We start from the raw sequence: 21,663 nt of genomic DNA on the forward strand, positions 1-21,663 counted from the left end.
TTTCTATAAAATAATGCACAAAGCTTAGAATGGCCATGAAGTCCCATTGTGTTAATGTTTTCAGTTAGGGTAAACGTTCTTTAAGAGAAGCGGCTACCTTCCTATTGCATTTGTCGTGGTAGTAATTCCCAACAATTTCTGCAAACCACACGTGACTAAAACCACACCCGTTCAAAAGTTTGTATACATATCTGCTATATAATGGGACTTATGGAAACAAATATTGTCCCTAAAACAGCGCACAAGTTGAAACTTAAAACAAATTGATCTTATATGTCAGCTAAGTTTGCTGATCAGTTGGTACGCCATTATAATGGCTGTTCTTTTAAAAAATTCACAACTTCATTATTTATTAAGCTAGATAAAATCTTAAGTGTTCTAGAATGTTTATATTTTGTAAACCTTTTGTTGTATCTTAATGGTTTTCATGATATTGAATACATTAAATACTGTGATAATAAATTAATATTTTAGCTGTCGCAAAAATCTTTCCACTTACCTGGAAGGATTTGTTAACTTTACTTATTACTAATGTACTTTACAGAAGTATGTAAAACAAAATAATATCTTGACAAATAGGTACTTTAAACATACTGGATGTTCACAAAAGGGTATCACTAACTTCTGTGGCTCATGATTACAAATAAAAAATGTTCTACAAACAAGGTCGATAAATGTATCATTTAGCTATTAGCTGCAATTTTTTATTGAAAAATTAATATATCCAGAACTAGTAAAACTTCAGATAGCAAACTTTGCACATAGGTTTTAATAGATTAGAAAAAGCACAATCTAAAAAAAATTTACAATTGAGTAAAGGGGGACAACTAAACATTTTCAAATACAAACCCCTATCATGTCTCAAGTTTTTACACATGTCTAGCACACTGTCAAACAGCCGAAGGTGAACAGTTTGAACACCTGCTACATTAAAACAGAACTGGTTTTAGAATTTGTGTTAGTGTTGACTCAAGTTACGATAAACAAGACAAGACATTTACTGATTTTATTATTTTAAATTTGTCATAAAATCTGTTAAAATAAACGTAGAGACCTCTAGTTTGGATTATTGGATTTCTTTTTTTATTCCCTTTAAAATGAGGGGTCACGTGATAGGGGTTTGTATTTAAAAATTTTTAGTTGCCCCCCTTTAGAAAAGGGGGGCAAAATTTTCAACAACTTGAAAAATTAAAAAAATATGTTATAATAGGTAGGGTCAAGGTTTCACATAGATATCTCGGGCCGTTTAAATTATATCTAGGTGTGCCAGGACATAAAACTCATTCTGTATTTAGTTATGCCATGGCTAACTCGTCTTGGTTATGCCCATTTCAAATTTTTCCAAATTTTTTTGGGAGGACACATTCTATTAGATATTTTTATGTGGCATATCATTTTAAAGTGAATTTACTGTAGATTTATAATTTTCCAGTTTTACTATTATACTAACTAGCTCTGATAGCTGAGTGGTTTGGTCGCTTTCCTCATAAGTCAAGGATCAGTGGTTCAAATGCTGACAATAACTAAATATTTTTGTTGCAAAAATAAATAAAATTTAATTGGAAATTATAAATAAGGATATTTACTAAATATTTTATATGTTAAAAAGTGAACGGTTTTTATTATCTAAATAATACTTAAAGTATCTTTTTCATCCTTTCTTAATATGGTGAAAACTAAATACCCTTGTGGGAAATTTAAAAAAGGGTACTGGTAATTTTAAAGCAGTACAATGTAAAATTTGTTTGTTTTGGTTCCATCTTCAATATTGATATCGAATTGGCAATATTGATATATTGGCGATTTTAATATTGATATTAATAAAAATACTCAGCAAGCTAAAATTTTTTTTAATTTATTGGGGTCTCATGATTTATTTTGTCTCAATTCATATCCAACTCGAAAGAGTGCATGTCTGGATGATGTAATCACTAACCATGGAGGAGAGATTGCATTTTATACCAGCGAAACTTATCAGACCATGCTGGAGGTGTTGGCAAAATTTATTGACAATAGTGGTGTCTAGAATAGTATTTAGTACTGTTAGAAAGCTAAGGTTAAATAATATTAAATTATTTTTAACTGATTGGAATTATTTTACAGAATTCTCAAATATAGAGGATGCATTTGTCAATGTTTTATTTATAAAATATTTAACAGATACTTTTAATTTGCATTGTCCTACTAAACTTGTAAAAAGAAAATCAACCAAATCTGGACAAAAATAAGCTGGTTTGCTCCAGAACTATATCAAATGAGAGATATGTTCATGGTTATGTATAAGTTTAAGAAATGTGTAAACGTAGAAAATAAAGCCAAGTACAAAAAAGATTACATCCATGCTCAGAAAAGATACAGATATAAAATAGACCCAGCTAAAAGAACTACAAATGATAATTTCATTAAAAATTCTAAAAATAAGTTTAAGGTGCATGGAATATTATAAAAACTAATATAGTTAAAACCCGAGTCAGCAATCTAATATAAATTTCAAGAGTTTAATGACTATTTTGAGGATGTGTCAGATGAGCTCAATAAGAATATTATTTAAAATAATGGTAAGACTTTACATTGTTAAATAATTATCTTGATAAGCATTTTCTAAGAGAAAAATTTTAAAACAGGACATTAAACTGTGTATATGTAAACTTAGTTCAACCAGGAGTGAAGAGTTTTATGGGGTTTCTAGTTTTTTTAGTTAAAACATTTTTTGTTACTTGTAGATCCTCTATTATATTTATATAATGTGTCAGAACAAGGTGTTTTTCCAAATGCTCTCAAGCTGATATCTTGGAGTATTGTATTAAGAAGCAAATGTACGATGTTTTCTAATTTAATTATCTTTCATGTGATGAACAGTTTGGTTTTATGCCTGGTTATAGCACTGTAATAGCATTTGAATCTGTTGTTGATGACATAATCTTAAGTTTTGAAAACAATGCTGTACAGTCTGCCACTAATTGATTTGCCTAAGGCATTCGATTGTCATCATCATCATCATCCGACGTTTCCGTTATCACGGGTCGTCGTACACAGCCTCCTCCACTTTTGTCTGTCATTCCAGGTCTCCTCTTCCTCCACCTGTATTTTCTGTAGTCCCCTTCTCTCTATGTCTTTCCACACTTGGTCCTCCCATCTTCCTCTCGGTCTTCCTCTTGGTCTTCTTTCTCTTTCCTCCTTCTCCAGTGCTATTCTAGGCATTCGATTGTATTTCATATAATTTGACTTTGGATAAACTTACTCGTTATGGTGTTCCGGGAATTGAACTCAATCTTTTATCATCAATCTTAATTGTAGGAAACAGATGGTTGTTCCAGGTAATGATAAGCCTAACTTTAATGAAATTTAAAATGGAGTGCCTCAAGGCTCAGTACTTGGCCAGTTTCTTTGTACTACTGTATAACAGTCAATGACTTTTCCTGTAATGTTCCATGTAAAATCTGTTCTTTATGCTGACGACACCACACTCTTACATAGTAATTGTGTTATTGAAAATCTTTTATTAGAGCAAGATGCAATGTTAAAAATGGCTACTAAGTAGTTTCAAACTAACTTTTTAGTAGTAAAAGAAAATAAAAAATTGTTTTTACAATAAATATGTTTGAAAATTTTAAAACTGTTAAACTGCTTGGTATTTATTTAGATAGTAAGTTAAATTGGGAATACGAAGTACAAAACATTTGTAAAGAGTTAGCTAGAATTGTATTTTTACGGTTTGTTTTTTTATGGTTAAGTTCTGTGTTAGTAACAAAATGCTAATTATATCTTACTATGTCAATTTACGGAGTAACAGTAGGGTATCCAACAAAGCTTTTATGTGGCAGAAGAAAGCTCTTAGAATAATTAAAGAAATACCAGACAGAGAGATGTGTTTGCCTATTTTTAGAGAATTTCACATTATGACATTGCCTTGTATATATATATATATATATATATATATATATATATATATATATATATATATATTTTATTGCCTAATGAAAGTTAGAGAAAATTTTAATGAATATCAAATCAGAGGAAATACACACAATTATAATACAAGAAACTTATATTAGCTTGACTTACCACCAATTAGACCAGAAAAAACTAAGAAAAACCACATTTTTATGGAAATAAGACTTAATAAGTTGCCTGAAGGAGCTTGGTTAGTAAATATTAAAAGGTTTAAGTCTGTAATTAATAGCTGGTTAAAGGAAAAAACAATTTTATTGTGTCAATGAATACGCTGCCTGTGATACTAGTGATAAAAGTTTTAGACATGTCTTATTCTTTTGTGTTTTTAATCTCTTGTTATTGTCATTGGTTGTTGTTTATAGTGTTTTTTTGTTAATTATTTATTAATTATAAATACCCAATACATGACAGGAGGGTTGCATTTTGTATTTCTGTTAGAGCTTTAACCGTTCCCCTCATATATATTTAGGACACATTACCTGACTCACCCTGTATACAATATTTATACTAAATTACAAAAATGCAATGATAACAACAAATAAACAAAGATTCTTATTAAAATGTTTAACTAACAGGAGAATATAATCGATTTCTTTTCCTGATTTTGAAGTAAAATGAATGTAACAAAGTAACTTCTTCATACAGTTTTTATACTCCTTTAAAGCAAGACCGTATATTCACATTTAAGAACAAGTGCTGCAACAAAGCTAACTACAACAGACAATGAGCAAGCAGTCACAACTTAACGAAGTAGACATGTTTTGATGCAACACGTACGTGTACACGTGTCTGTAGAGTTTCAAAGCATTTAGTAAAATTCGTGGCCAGTAAAAGAAATTACAAGTGAACATCCACACTGAGCAGATATTGGTAGTTCATGTTATTATTAGATGTTCTTACTCTAAGTACAATGGAGATAAGGGGTTAAGTAATAAGACTAGTAAAAATTCAATCAGTCATGTTTGGTTAGGTATAGTTACAGTTAAATACTTATAAACAAAATAACTAGTTATAATAAAAAATAGTGTATTGTAAAATTTTAAAATGTAATTTATTACAATTACTCCTTTTGAGACAATAATTGTCTCAAAAGTATTCAAATTTTAGATGATAACAATTTTGAGACAATAAGATTAATTATTAATTTATTACTGTCTCAAAATTTTACACAAATTAAAATGGTTTTTAATTAATTAATTTTAAAATAATATATCGAATTTTAATATACCATTTTCCACTAATTGAATCTATTTACACAAATTAAAATGTATGTTAATTGGTTTGAAACTAAAGCTTTGTATTCTGTACAGTAAAATTTAAAAACTAAATGTCTTAATATTTAAAAATGTTATGTTATTAGACTGTCTAATATCTTCACTGTGATACTTACTATGACAAAATTTCTGACCTGTGTAAATTTGATTTATGATGTGTACCTTAAATTGTAATTAATGAGGCGGCTTTAGCTATTCCTTACTATTTATATAAATAAATAATAAAGAATAGCTAAAGCCTAATTCATTACAATTTAAGGTACACATTATATTGTTCAGATTTATATTGAACAAAGGGAATATAAATCTTTTTAATAGGAAGAGGAAGCTTATCAAAATCGTTAGGTTGAAATTCTTATGATTTTAATAATGATACATATACAATAGATAAATAATATTCACTGAAATATGTGTGAGTGTAAAATAAATATTGAAATAACAAACTGTTTTAAGCAAGCAAACATCTACATTGATTAATTTTATGTGTATCGATATCAAGCCCAAATGAATAATTTAAAATTACATTAATATAATTTTCTATTAGTAGGTATATCACAGGTATATTAATGTAATTTAAAATTATTCATTTGATCTTGATACTGATACACATAAAAGTAATCAATGTAGATGTTTGGTAAATAAATATGTAAAATAACACAATAACAATTTCAACCTAACGATTTTGATAAAGATATTCCATAATCTATAATGGAATAATCGAAGAACAGAAAAATCGTTATTTAGCATCCGAATATACATGGAACTATAATAATCCCCTCTTTTTATTATAAAAAGAAATTATACTACCTTTGTTCAATTTTTAAAATATTTAACTTATTATAATATTAAATCTATGAACAGAAAAATCATCCTGTTAGTTTTAAAATTCCGTTAACTTTTACTATGGTTGTAATAAAAAACAACATTTTTAAAATAAGTTTGAAACTGAGTATTACATTTTAATGTACACAATACAAAGCTTTAGTTTAAAATCAAGTAACATGCATTTTAATTTGTGTAAATAGATTCAATTAGCAGAAAATGGTAAAATTAATTTAACTTAAAAATTATTCATTTGATCTTGATATTGATACACATAAAATTAATCGATATAGATGTTTGCTTAAAACAGTTTGTTATTTCAATATTTATTTTACACTCACATATATTTCAGTGAATATTATTTATCTATTGTATATGTATCATTATCAAAATCAAATTTTCCTAACTATATTCCATAATCTATAATTCCATGTATATTCAGATGCTAAATAACGATTTTTCTGTTAATTTATTATTTCATTATAGATCATGGAATATAGTTAGGAAAATAATTGACGTTCAGTTAAGACTATCTTAACTAAATGTCAATGAATTTCTTTTATCTAAACTACCTAAAATCATGTAGATTGTTAAAATAGATGATTGTTAAAATATGAAAATCTAGATGATTTTAGTAAGTTTAGAAAAATGAAATTCATTGACATTTAGTTAAGATAGTTTCTTTTAACTGAACGTCAATGAATTTCTTTGTTCTAAACTACCTAAAATTATCTAGGTAATAATATCGTTAACTTCGCCAATATTGAGCAAACTGATGAAATTTCTCAACTACGACAGCTGTAACAGCTGTTACAGATTCGTCTAGTAAACTTTTAAACAACTGCACAGCTTCCTCATCCGTCATTTCTAGTTGTAACTTATCCTGCACTTTCTTGATAGCTTTGTCGGGTTCCAATGCAATGTCGGGCACATTGGCATTCACCATCAGAGAAAACAGGTGGAGAATGACATTAGCGTTTCTGCGGAGATGGAGGAAGGCGGTATAACACAGTTTGCTGAATTCACGGTAGTGTTCAGAGTCCGTCCCACCCATCGCTTCCACCATTTCCCTGCTGAGTTTCATAGGTGGAGGAAGAGGTTTTGGGTCTCGCCCGAGGATATAACCAAAGTCTATGTGGAACAGTTTACCTGAGGTAGTTAACAACAGATTGTCCAAGTGTCGGTCACCAACACCCAGTATGTATGTTATAACACAGTAACCGGCACAGCTGCGTATGTAAGTATCCATGACATCTGGAGCGATACCATAAGAACTCGACTCACTCGGATGTCTCTTCCTCAGAAAATTCTGAATAGTACCCTCGGACTTTAATACATCAGCAACAGTTAGGGAATCAATGTACTGCACAAATCCATGTTTTGTTCCTGTAGCGAGCACTCTGTACGGAGTTAATTTCAAGTCAAGATTTTCCAACCTTAACAATTTATCCATTAATGTTATGATCTGTAAAACAAATTGATCCTGACGTAAATCGTCCCCATGCTTAAATATGGCCACATACTCGGAGCCATCAGTTGTTTTGAAGGTGAGGCGTAAAGGCATTAAGGCTGATTTGAACAAAATAGCATCGTGAGGGACAATACCTTGAATGCTGATTCTAGGATCAAGAGGAAACGGCATGGGTTCAAAATCTGCTAGATTGATTTTGAATGCTTCACTATCGGCTAAGAGTGTCTGCAGTTGCTCTATTTTTTTCTTGCGATTACAGTTTTCTCGCTGGACACTCTTGACCAATTTTACTAACTCATCTACGAGGGAGACTTGACGCTGAAGTATCTGCTGTTGTTTTTGCCATTCTGTACATCCTTTTTGTAGTGTCTCTTGAAATATACGCATCACAGTCAAGTACATTTCCCTGACTTTCGTGTCCATCTCTACGGTCACTTCTTGATCTTCACACTCTGTGATGAGGTACCAATAGAAGTAGTTGGCCAGTGTTGGGTTGTTGCAAGCTCTATGTATCAAAAAAGTAGCAAGATTTTTATTTTCATCCTTTTCCACTTCTAAATTACTCTTGTTTTTGGAGTCAGGGCATCTGCTTGTGGAGGGACGTGGAAGTTCCTTATGATCAGTATCAGGAGTGCTACACTCTTTTGTTTGCATTCTTTCATATACTTCATTTATGTCATAAAAGTCTTCATATTTAAGCGCTTGCACAAGTTGAAGTAAATAGAGCAAAAGATCATCGTCTGATGCCTGTTGTAGTCTAGAGATGGCATACCTTCGAACAGCTGGATGGGTAAAGGTTGAACTCAGGAACTGCAGAGAATCTTCCACTTCCATAGGCACCCACTGCTGTAACATATCCACTGCTTGTCGAGCTTCCCCAGCTAAATCCCAGTTTACACAGTGAAGAAATTTAGCCAATGTTTGTTTTTGGGTGCTCAAGTAGAATCTGTATTTCCATATTAAATCTTGCTGCTCTGTGGTTAACTGCTTTGTTGGTGGGCTAGCTATAATTGCATTCAGTTTATCTCTAATTAATGAGTTGGGCTTTAGATCTTTATCACATACTCCTCTATGCAGACTACGAGTAAGATTATGATGTTTACTTTCCACCAGATTTTCTTGCTGTAATTCAGGATCCGGGAGAAGAACAATATCAGGATGATCTTTGAACTGGTACAACTCATCACCATCTTGCTCGTAAAATACAACAGAGTATATAATCCCTTTGTCACTAACTTCAGGAAATTCAACAGTCAAGTAGAGATGATTTGATTTTTTTTTCTCTGCTTCTTTGAGCTGCTCTATCTTACAAAATGCTAATCTATCTAACCAGTCCACTTGTGGTAAATTACCTTCACGATGCTTTTTTGTAAGTTTATTTAACTTGGTTTTCTGCATCTTGTTAGTTAGATCAACTTTCCTAGAAGTACTAGCTTTATCAAAAGAGGTGTCGTTGTCCGGACCGGATCCCTTGCCTGGAGTGGTGGTCTGGGTATTCCCGTCGGCCACACAATCAGACCAGACTCTCAGATCCATCATACCTTGCCGGAAAACCCCGTGTTTGCTGAAGAGTGAAATGGTAGTGCCTCCGACCGGCTTCAAAGCCCTCGGACCCATACAGTCGTACAGAGTTATTGCTAACATCGCATCACGGGGAAGATCACTGAAATTCAATGGCAAGTCGAACCACTCAAACCGATGTGTGGACGAGTTCGAGACTCTGAGTGATGTGCTCACAGACAGGGCAAGGGGTCGACCACCAGAGTAAAGCTGAGATTCTACCAATAAGTCTGCACTTGCTCTAGCATTCATACTGACGTCATACAATCCAGTGAACTTTATCATGGGATTCGCAAGTATCTGATCAAACTCAGGCACAGGGTGAGTTCCCTTCAATGGACCAATTTTGATTTTCACATTGGTGTGCAAGGAGGAACTGTAGACTATGTGTAAGTGGTCGTCTGGTGACTTCATTCTGCCTGTTCGTGGATTCGATATCAGGCTAAACCAAAATTACAACTAGTAGTTCCTCTATCATTTACTAATGGATGTGTTTTAGCAGGTTGTTTTCTCCATTCCAAATTTGATAATTGAAGTGTAGTCTATTTCTGAAACAACCAAAGCAGTCAAAACAATAATTAATTTAGTAAAAGACAAACTTATATTTATTATACTAATTAATTAAGCATCTGAGTGGTATAACACTAAGCTCAATTAATGTTGATGCTACGTGAACACTAAGGTCCTCTACAATTGTAACTACACCATATATGGACAGTAAAGTGGTAACATCTCACAATTATAGCTAGGTATTATAAACGTTGATAATTCTTAGAGCTAATATTTTGATGTTATGTGAACATTAAGGACATCTACCCTTGTAACTACATCATATGTGGACTTAAAAGTGGTAACATCTCACAATATCTATTACAAACTTGATAATTCTTACAGCTCAAATATTGATATTATGTGAACATTAAGGTCCTCTACAATTGTAATTATATCATATATGGAATGAAAACTGTTAACTACTAATACCTAATGAGTTATTGTCTACGTTGGTATCTCATGTCATTTTAAGTGTCTATTTGATCGTGAAGGTTCTCTACAATTTTCACTACATCTTATATGAAGTGTAAAGTGTTACCTGTTATTATTTACAGTTACTTGTTGATAACCCTTACACTCCAAAAAGTTAATACTGTTTTGTATTAATTTGATATATAAATTTCATCTGCAAAAAGCTCTTTATTAAGAAAACTTGTGCTACTTTTACATGCTCATGCATGATAATATGCTTTTTAGGGGTAAAAATTCATGATTAATTATAATTGATTGTACTGTATAAATCTGAAATTCCTCTTCTAGAAACATTTAAATGTTTAACCCTCCAAGCATCCATCATATTTCCCTAAACGTCCACCTGTTTTTATAGGGTTTGCAGTCTTTTTTTGCATAATTCATAAAAATCTTAAGAATGGTTTAAATATAGAGTATTATACATCATTTTTCTTGTAAAGAATCACAAAATATGATTATATAAAAATTAAAATTAAAAAATTTTTCTTTTTGCAACAGCCTGTGAAAAGTAAAAAAATACTTTAGAAAATATTTTTTTAATATAAAAGTATCCACATGTTATTATTATATTACTTCTAGAACAATTTCATAATAGGCAAATTATATCAAATTTAGTCATGAACACATAAATATACAGGGTTCTGTGAATATATTCATAATGTTATACAAACTTACATGGATATGCACAAATTTGAATTTTTGCCTATTTGGTATTGCTAAGTAACACAACAATAAAATATTCTACTTTGTTGGAGCACGCTGAGGGGCTACTTCTTCTGGTGCTGTTCTTGTGAGTTCATCAATTAGAACCATCACAAATTTTCTTCTGGGCATATGCTTGTCTGTGTTTTGTGAATATAAGATGAAGGAGTCAAAAATTGTCATGTCAAGGAGATTATAAAAGATTTTTTTCCAATAGCGAGTGGTGGTCCGCAAGCATGATATGTGATAGATGGATTTATCTTTCCTGTCCACTCCACCCATGTATAAATTATACTGCTGTATCTTGTATGGCTTTACAGCCTCACAGTGACTTTTGAACCCATAGGTCTTGGGCATGACAAGCTGTTGACAAAAGGTATACTGGTTTTCGGGTTTTTTGTTTGTTTGTACCCTACTGCTAACACAGGCCCTCTTCTAAAATAAACACTCTGTTGTTATATTATTATAATATTATATATATATAAGTATAATATTATAATATTACGCCAATGATAGTGAGGGTTGAATTAATTTGATCTGCAAGTGCCTGCCGTCTTAAAATAAGACGGCGACGTTTAGAGAAAGATGCCGTCAACTTAAAACAAGTCGGCCGACGCTCGGAGGGTTAATAATCTTTTAAATAGCAATGAATCGCTAAGCAGTAATTTTGAAAACAACTGGACCAATTCGGCTAATTCCTTTATTTCAATGCTCATTGAAGTTCAAGGAAGGTTCTTATGGAGAAAAAATTGGAAAGTTTCACAGAATATTTTTGAACTTGGGAAAATAATGGTAATATTTATGAAGCACAACACAAATTGGACTGACACTAAACAGCTGTTGACATTTTCAGATGAAGTTTACCAAAGAGGCTAAAACATTTGATTACATTACAATTTTAGAGAATATTAATTTTACAGTGCTTGATCGGTAGTGTAATCGATAGCAAAGACAAAGTTACTATTTCATTGTTGCTCCTCTTTGTGCCAGTAACAAAATTAACTATTTAATGAATTGAAAATACTTTTTAATCACTGTTATGAAATCAACCTTAGAACAAAAAAGCTGTGAAACGATTGATTACCCAGCTGAAACTGAGTCGGCTACCATGACATTTTGATGTGGAATTTTTTTCAGTAGCTTAAGGAAAATGCACTCTAAACATAAACTAAACGTGTAATTTGTTCCAAGAGTACAGTCAGATGAGGAACAAAACATCTGTCACATAAAACCTATTACAAATAATTATTTGGAAAAAATATAAATTTATTAACGAATTTATTTCTTATACCATAAGTAGATACTTCTTGACTACAGTGGGCTTCTCAATCCTGTGTATTAATATACAGGGTGTTCTGAAAAAGGTGCCCATAAGTCAGGGCGTGATTCCTCACATCAAAATAAGAAAAAAAAGGTCTAATTAACATAGGTCCGAAAATGCTTAGTTACCAAGTTATACAGGGTGAAAGATTTCGTCTGAATTTCAGTTCCCCTGCTGCAACGAAGCCCTACGGGTATTTTGTTGGCTGTTAATTAAGATGTACAATTTAGCGTACTTTATGTAAAATGAACTGAAAAATTGAATAAAACCGTTTCCAGACCTGTAGCTACAGTAATTTTTAAGATATGTGACGAAATACGCGAAACTTGGTCCCGAAAAAACAAGTTACATTTAGGTTTGAAGCAGATTTACTATGTTAAATGTACAATAAACACAAAATATTTTTTCACGGTACTTGTAGAAAATTTAATTTTCGAAGAGAAAGATGTAAAATAAAGTCTATAATAGACAAACGCAAACTTTAAAAAATAATCCTTAATTACATACAAAACGCATGAAAAATAGACAAAATCTGTTAAGCTCTCTACAAATGTAATATTGAAATTAAAACAGCTGTTTTATTAAAACAAATTAATGAGTTACTATTATTTTTTATCAAGTAAATATTTTTAACAATCATACATTATCATACATAAAAAAGTTATCTGAATTATCATTCAACAAAAAAGTTACACTTGTCCTAAAAAACTAACCACGTCACAGTAGATGTTCAAAATGTTTCCCCTCATTCAAAATACAAGCATCCAGCCGTTCTTCTTATAGACTGCCGAACTCTTTCGAAGATCCCAGGTGTCTCACGTATCCTTTGAATCCCGTTAACAATCCTTATTCGCAACTCTTCTATGGTATCCACAGGCGAGTCGTAGACAAGCGTCTTTAAAATGTCCCCATAAGAAAAAAGTCTAGAGGATTGAGGTCAGGTGACCTTGCAGGCCATGCTACTGGGGCTCCTCGACCAATCCATCTGTTTGGATATGCTTCATTTAAAAATTCTCTTACTTGTAATGTGTAATGAGCTGGAGCTCCATCCTGCATGAACCACATGTTGTTGCGTGTGTATAGTGGCACATCTTTCGAGTAACTCATTCAGATTAGTCGTCAAGAAATGTAAATAATTTTCACCATTGAGCGTATCAGGTAAAAAACTAATAAAAATTTTATCACCCAGAATAGCAGCCCATACGTTTATAGAAAACTGATATTGGTGACGGTTTTCTCTGAAATAGCACGTGGATTTTCAATTGCCCACATGTGAGTATTGTGGGTGTTAAGAATAGCCATTCTTGAAAATTTTGCTTCATCAGTAAAGATAATGTAATTTAAAAAATGTGGATTTCTGCACCTTTGGATAAGCCATTGGCATAGCTGAACACGAGGAAAGTAATCTCGAGGCAAAAGAGCCTGGACCCTTTGATAGTGATAAGAATGCAACTGCTGCTCGTGTAAAATCTTCCAGACAATTGAATTACTAACACCGAAATCCAAGGCTAGTTCTCTAGTACTTCTTCCAGGATGATTCTCTATTTTCGTCCAACATGCCCTCCTCCAATTCAGCTGTACACGTTGTACGTGGCCGTCCTGATCTACCAACTTTTCCAGATTTAAAGGTTCCCGTCTCGCTTAGCCTTCTATGAATGGAAGAAAACATTTTATGAGTCGGTAACTGTCTATGAGGAAAATGTTCCTGATAGAGTCGTCTAGCCTGACGACTGTTGCAATGTGCAAGACCGTACATAAATGCATGTCTGCCATTTCACCATTAGTGTACATAATATTCATATTACCTGCCATGATGAATAAGATATTATTAGCTATCAAAAATTAACTTCAACGGCACTCGCACTAACTTGTATTAAAAGTACAGATCAACACACGCACTTAATGAGCAATGGAAAAATAGCTGCTTGTAATGTTTATTTAAATTATTATAAACAATGTTACATTGTTAAAAACATATGTTTTAAATAGAAATTATTTTGTTTTTCTCAAATCAAATATTTTAATAAAACAGCTGTTTTAATTTCAATATTACTTTTGTAGAGAGCTTAACAGATTTTGTCTATTTTTCATGCGTTTTGTATGTAATTAAGGATTATTTTTTTAAAGTTTGCGTTTGTCTATTATAGACTTATTTTACATCTTTCTCTTCGAAATTAAATTTTCTACAAGTACCCGTGAAAAAATATTTTGTGTTTATTGTACATTTAACATAGTAAATCTGCTTCAAACCTAAATGTAACTTGTTTTTCGGGACCAAGTTTCGCGTATTTCGTCACATATCTTAAAAATTTACTGTAGCTACAGGTCTGGAAACGGTTTTTATTCAATTTTTCAGTTTATTTTACATAAAGTACGCTATAATTGTACATCTTAATTAACAGCCAACAAATACCCGTAGGGCTTCGTTGCAGCAGGGGAACTGAAATTCAGACGAAATCTTTCACCCTGTATAACTTGGTAACTAAGCATTTTCGGACCTATGTTAATTAGACCTTTTTTTCTTATTTTGATGTGAGGAATCACGCCCTGACTTATGGGCACCTTTTTTCAGAACACCCTGTATATTGTATTGTATGGAGGCAACAATGGAAAGTCAACTAGTGGAAGTGGAAATATCTTAAGACCGAAAGTAAATTATACTGGCCAGAAGCAGACACTTTTTGACTGAAGTAGGTTTCAGAGACCTACATATGTAATATTTTCTTGATCAGGACAAAAAAGCAAAATCATATATGGCGCCATAGATTAGACTGGGAGTGTCAAACTGCCGGAAGTAGTTGCTATTTGACCGTAGTAGGCTTTTTAAGACACTAAAATATTAAGTACCATATAGGTGCTTATTTCTGTTTGAAAAATATCAATAATATTACATCATAAATGCTTTTGCTAAGAAGACTACAACTTTCCATTTTTTTTAATAATGTGCGAAGTCGCAAACAACTGCTATTAATAATAATAGCTATTTTGCAATTATTGTACAAAACTTGGTAATTAATATTAGAAAATACACCTATTTACCCCAATAAACTATGTTAATCATTAAAACATGTAATATAGTAATAACAAAAATGTATATAGTAATTTTAAAGTGATGGGTTTATTCAGAATCTCTCAAGCCTTGGATCTCAAAGTACAATGTACACAGGCATGTTTATTCACTGATAATAAATATTGAACTATTGACAATCAACTATGATTAAATAATAATAGCATAAGCCACTCAGTCCTCTTTAGTGTACGATACATAACACAATTACTGCCCCTATTTCTGTTCTTAAACAAATGTATGCCAAAAATAAAATCATTGATGGCCACCATTAAAACACTTATTTACAAATTTAATTTTTATTTAAAAAACGTATATACAAATTTCTAATAATACAAAAACCTATAATCAAAGAATCTATTGAATTTATAAACCGAAAAACAGTAACAAACATAGTGTGACTGGAAAACGGATTATTGCCATCCTTTAAGAACTTTGTAGTTGATCACATTTTGTAAAACTGTATTGGACCAAACAAACACATGAATCAGCACTTTTAAGTGTTGGTATTTGTAACCCAATATGTCATCCACACTATGTCTCACATATTAAAACTTTTAAATTAGGAAGTTGTTTATACAAACGTTGCTATGCATGGATTGACACCATACACAAAAGAATTATAGCTTGAGTGTGAATTATTACAAATACCATTAATCATATAAGAGTTTTAAATTTTCCTAAGAAAAGTTAAATTCCTAAACACGCATAAAAAATATTAGTCTATTTGTACGCTACTTTGACATGAAACTCTCAAACAAACTGCCTGAATTGAGGAACAATCACACAATATTAAAAGTTCATGTGTCAACATGTTTTAGTAAAGCCTTATAGTAAAGCTAATCAGAGCAATCGTTATGCAATCACAGTCCTCTTGGATTTCTTGCAGATGCAACATATGTTAGACACGCATCTTAAATAGGTAGTTTAGTGGACAATGTTCAGTCAACAATAGATTGGAAAAACATCTGATGCCCGGTCCTCGGAGTGCAGAAATAGGTTCACTGTCTATCAATAAAGTGTTTTTGACAGCTTGATTCGGATCAGGGAGGAATAACTGAAGATGATATTTAATGTGTAACTCAGTAAATTTAAAATGAAAAAGTTTTCAAAATGCTAACTATTTGTACAGGTCACCCACCAGTGTTGTGCAAGGTTGGTAAAAACTCTTATTGTATTCATATAACCCTCTTTTTCTTTTACCAAAATCTTTAAAGTAAGGAAACACCTTGGTGTTTGAAATCGATGATTTTTTACATATGCCCTCTTTCCTTAAATTAAAGATTTTTTAACAGTATTGATTTTAAAAGTTAAACATAATGTAGCACGGTTTCCCATAATCTGCTAACAACAATTTCCAAAAGTTTAACTAAAATCTGTCCATATATTTTAGGCCACCATTATTTTATAGGATCATTGAAATAAAATGTCACCATTGGTTTAATCTTTTAAAGACCTTTACAGTGAGGGGTAACAAAATAGGAGTTACTATTAATAATTGTCAACTTCCTCCCTGCGACTTCTACTTTGCGGCGGAGGCTGAAACTGTGAAAATAAAAAAGTACTATATTCCATACTAGAAAAAAGTGCTAAAGCATATTAGATTATTTTCAAAAATAACAGGTGCGTGGGACTTTCTGGACACACGGTATACAAATTTATAGATTATGCTGTTTTTGGGTTCTGGAGTCATGATTGGAGAAAATGATAAAAAAAACCTGGAAATTTTGTCATGAGGATGATTGCACTAGGCAGATTTCAACTAATCACAATCAGAAATAAGTCACTTATGTCTAAAAATTTGTATGTAAATTGTGTTCTTTTTAGTGGTTTAAACTTCAACAAGAAATTATAAACATTAAAATTATTCATTTGGCTTTAAAGAATATTAAACAACAAAAACAAATATGTAATTAGATATTTTTAGCATTTTTTTAATGCAGTAAGTCACTAAGTCTGGGTTCTAGAGTAAACAAATTTGATCGAGTGTTGTTACAAAAATTGTTTAGGGTCTTGCTACGATTCACAGAAGTGACAGGTTATTATAGAATGTGCTCATGAGAATCTTCTCTGGTGGTATAGGAGTAAGACGATTAGCATTTTCACAGATAGCCAGGCAGCGTTGCAAGGCGTTGGACTTTTGTGCTTTACTTCAAACGTGTCTGAGATTGTTATAAAGCCGTTTCTTTCCTTGGCAGAATCAACAATATGACTTTTTATTGGTTTCCTGGTCATATTGGGATCTTTGAGAACGACAACACTGATGTTTTGGCCAACTTGGGCTTGGCCTAATCTGTTATGTGGCATTTTTAGACGTGAACCCTTTAGGGTTTTTTCAAACTTGGTTCAAATTAAACATGAGAGAAGATGGAGACTGCATCCAGGTCTCAGGATGAGTACGTAAGTCCTGCAGCACCTTCTCCCAGAGTTGCATCTGATCTTCTCTCCTTAGATAGATCAGTGTTTTCTCAGGTTGTGGATCTAATTACAGGACAAGGGCACATGAGACATCTTCTGGGAGGATCTTTAGATTTTGTGACGGGCAGGAGGAAACTGCTGAACACCTGCTTTTTGACTGCACTGCAATAACAAGAGTGTGCTACGCCATCTTTGGTAGATTAGACAAGGGTGGTGAATTTCCTCACGTCTTACATTATCGGTTTTTGAAAATGGCCAGCTTTCTAATATGCTTAATTTTTATTTGCTGTATCCTATCACCTATTTTACTAATTTAATAACAATTTAAATTATTTCATGACGATTTTGAACAAGGAACATGTCAGAATAGAGCTGACATATTTGAACATCTGTACTTTCTCAAAACTCCAACCCAATTTGTTAAAAATAGAATCCTTCTTCCTTGGGTACTTATTGTTCACAATGGATCCAAAACACTGCACAGTGTTTCTTGACCAATCAGAATTGATATTGCCATTTACCTAATATGTTTCCTAATAAAAAAAAATATATAGATTGTTGTGATGACAAGCCATTTTGTGATGTATATTGCATTCTTCACCTTGTATAATACTTACTAAAATAATTTTAATTTTGACTAATTAATCCGTTTCAGCGTATTAATTGATTTCAATAAAGAGCAATTTTCAATTGTTTTTTATTAAATCAGAAAACATGATAAGGCCCCACCCCTCTCAACTCAACTATACAGACGAATGTTTATTTTTAGCAGAATCGGTTTTAGCACAGTTTTCTACAACGAGGCCAAAATATTTTGTTATCGAGTTCAAAAAAAACAAATTAAAAATCCTGTCACCCGTAAGAAAAAATTCAAGCCATGGATTTCAAACTACCTAATAAACACCATACGGGAAAGAGAAAAAAATAAGCAAAATTCTTAAAAAGCAACCTCTTAATTGTGAATTACGAAACCAATTTAAAAGCCTTAGCCAGCATTTGAGCAACACTTTGAAATGTGCAAAGCAGCAGTATTACAGGAATAAACAAAAGAGCCATTGATTGCCAGTTTGAGGGTTAGTAACAATTATATGAAAAAATTTATGTAAAAATCTAAAACTGGACTGACAGTTTTAAAACATGTCTCTAGTAAAAGGCTTGGAACTTTTATAACAGGCTGTGAGCATATTTTCTGGCAGTAAAATGGTTAGCCTAACCCTTTCAGGACCAATGTTACGTTACTGAGTGTTTCTAAAAAATATATAGGCATGCCTAAAATATAAAATTTTATTTTTAATAGCCTTTGTATCAATTTTGCACAAAAAATAAAAGATTTTTCCGTTAAACATGTTACAGTATAGCCTACTGAATTTTACAGTTGATCACTCATTAGCAGCGATGACAGTCAACAATCAATATGGCCAGCCGTCAAGGTTTTTATTTCTAAGTGTAAAACACACCCTCATATTTTTATTTTTGGAGATACTTGATTAAATTTAGTACATGTGTTTTTCAACAAACAATTCTAACATCATATTAACTTAACTTTGCGTCCTCTTATTTTCTTACATAAAAATAAGTTATTTATAAACAATATAGGATACATGATTTAACATTTTCAAACAAATGTTTAAAATAAAAGAGACATTTTTGGTAATTTTTTAATGTTTCAATTATTATAGAGATTGAAAAAATACTATTATAAGCATTAAAAAAACAAAGTGTTTCTACAGAAACAATTAATCATTTTAAAAACTTTTACATATCTTGAAATTTATTAATAATACTTTTTACTATTTTTTACGGCCATCTGAGTTTGACATTTAAAAAACAATTTTTCTTCTTTGCTTCAGTCACTATTATTAAGTGCAGTCTATAAATAATTTAGTGACTCTGCACAAGGGCAAAAATCGACCTGCCACTAAGAGAAATTATGATTGCAACTTCTGGGGTTGAAGGGTTAATCCCCAGAAAACCCCCAAGTTGTATGTGAATTCCTAAAAAAATAGTTTGATATTCTTTAATAGGAAGTAACACTTAACTTAAAAAAATTTTTTCTGCACTTACGATTGGAATTGGGTACGGTCCAATAAGCGGACCCGGTTTTTTATATCGAAATTGGCAAACGATATTACTTAATCATAACCATCGATATAATCAATCGATACTGATGAATTATTTTTAACAACTTAAATAATCTATATGAACAGCTGTAAACACTTTCAAATAATACAATTAAGGTAATATTTTAAATTTCACGTAAACATTGTGTATTAAAATGGCCGTCAATCTTAGGAAGCTTCACGAAATTGCTTTAAAAGACGATAAAATATGTTTTTTTTATGGCTTCAGGATGTTTGGGTTAGTACCTAAGAATCCATTATGTGATATTTGTGGAAAGGTAACAAATGTAACTGTCAGAGGAGCTAACATGGTCGTCTTCAGATGCGAAAAAAAGAAGGTAATGGTGGACACAACTTTAGTAAAAACGTTTTCGTTCTGTTTCATTTAGTTAAAGTTATGAGTTATGGTTATGTTCATTTATTATTTGTTATCATTAAATTCACATTTTAATTTAAACATATGATTGTTATTACTTTTATATCGATTGATAGTCTATGATTCGATATGCGAATATTAGGTATTGATGATTATATTCTTCGATATAAAAAACCGGGTCCGCTTATTGGACCGTACCCTTGGAATTTAAAAATGTGTGGTACTCAAAGGATTCGAAAACCCTGAATTCATCAGCCGCTTTTACAATGGTATATACACTAAAATGCTAAATGAAAACATGTAAGTTAAATATATAAGCTTAAGGCCTAGTAGAATACAAAACAATTATTTTTCTCATTTATCAACCAAATTTTTTGTTAAGTTAGGTTACAACATTTTGATTCTGATTTTAAAAAAATAATCTGTGTTTGAGAGTTAGTGCATGTTTGTGGTGTATTATACAAGTTCATGCATGATGTTAAATATGTGCATAATGTAGATAGGATAACTACGAACTCCTACGTGTTTCTGCACGTTCCAAGTAAATTGAACAAAGAAATTGTATAGGCCTGCTCAATATTTATTCGACTTACTAATATACAAATAATTCATATCATAATTAAAACTAATCGAATTTTAAAAAAAATGAACAGAATACATTATATTACTACTTTAATTAGATTTATACTCTTTTCATCTTACCTTCATTTTTGGAGACAATTAGGAACTGAAGAACCTAGGTCAGTAACATAACAATTTCCCCTAGATGAACTGTGTGACTGAGACTCTAAGACCACTCTTCCACTTCCATTTCCACTTCCACATTCCACAATCGTCCGGTTCCGCTCCGGAACGTAAACAAAGACATGATGACAGCTGGTGTGGTCGTCAAATAGTAGGTCAGCTGTGCGCTATGGTGGTAGGATTAACAACAGAACAATATATAAATACTGCAAAGCGGTTAAACGTCTTCCAATGAAACCGGCAATCTTTTAACCAGTAACGGGTTACATTTTCAAAACAACTCACGATTAATCCTTTCTTCTGGTCATAGAATATTCTCTAGAACTATCTCCTACCACCTTTCTTCTTCTAATATAGACAAATTTAAGACTACTGAGTTTTTTGTTATTGTGGAAACTTATTTTTCACTACTTTTCATCGTCTAAATATTATGAAAATAACCATCGAAAAAATGGGAAGAACAATCCTTTCGACTTTTTCCTTTGAAATTAATATTCTCAATTACTTAATTATTTGTAGGTAATCAGATCTCTGTAATTTTGATATATTATACCTGATACTATTTCGAGGGTGTTTCAATTCTTCTCCAGAACTATCAGTAATTTATTGTCAGGCTGTAATAGACAAAGTCAAAGAAGTTATAAATCTAAATAAACCATACATCTAAGAATTACTTTATTATTAAAAACACATTAATGGATGTGACTGCTATAGCAGTCATGGGGAATGGGTTTCTATATGACACTTCAAATATACTGATCAACCCAAAGTGCATGACTGCCATAGCAGTCATGTACCAAAATCAAGTGGC

At 31.8% G+C, this 21,663-nt stretch overlaps 1 protein-coding gene across 1 annotated transcript; it reads right to left on the reverse strand.

Moving 5' to 3' along the window:
• Nucleotides 1-6,230: 6,230 nt before the first annotated feature.
• LOC124353736 (phosphatidylinositol 3-kinase catalytic subunit type 3-like) lies at nucleotides 6,231-20,992 on the reverse strand. The gene is made up of 2 exons (XM_046803724.1): nucleotides 20,811-20,992; nucleotides 6,231-9,629 (listed from the first exon to the last, which is right to left on the reverse strand). The coding sequence occupies exon 2, from the start codon at nucleotides 9,493-9,495 to the stop codon at nucleotides 6,799-6,801; it is 2,697 nt and encodes an 898-aa protein (XP_046659680.1). The 5' UTR covers nucleotides 9,496-9,629; nucleotides 20,811-20,992; the 3' UTR covers nucleotides 6,231-6,798.
• Nucleotides 20,993-21,663: the final 671 nt, after the last annotated feature.

This window comes from Homalodisca vitripennis, chromosome 2, assembly GCF_021130785.1.
Source record: "Homalodisca vitripennis isolate AUS2020 chromosome 2, UT_GWSS_2.1, whole genome shotgun sequence".
NCBI lineage: Eukaryota > Metazoa > Arthropoda > Insecta > Hemiptera > Cicadellidae > Homalodisca > Homalodisca vitripennis.

Bases quoted from the DNA above. Each gene is read 5' to 3' on its own strand.
- LOC124353736 (XM_046803724.1), bottom strand. From the start codon at position 9,495: ATGAAGTCACCAGACGACCACTTACACATAGTCTACAGTTCCTCCTTG.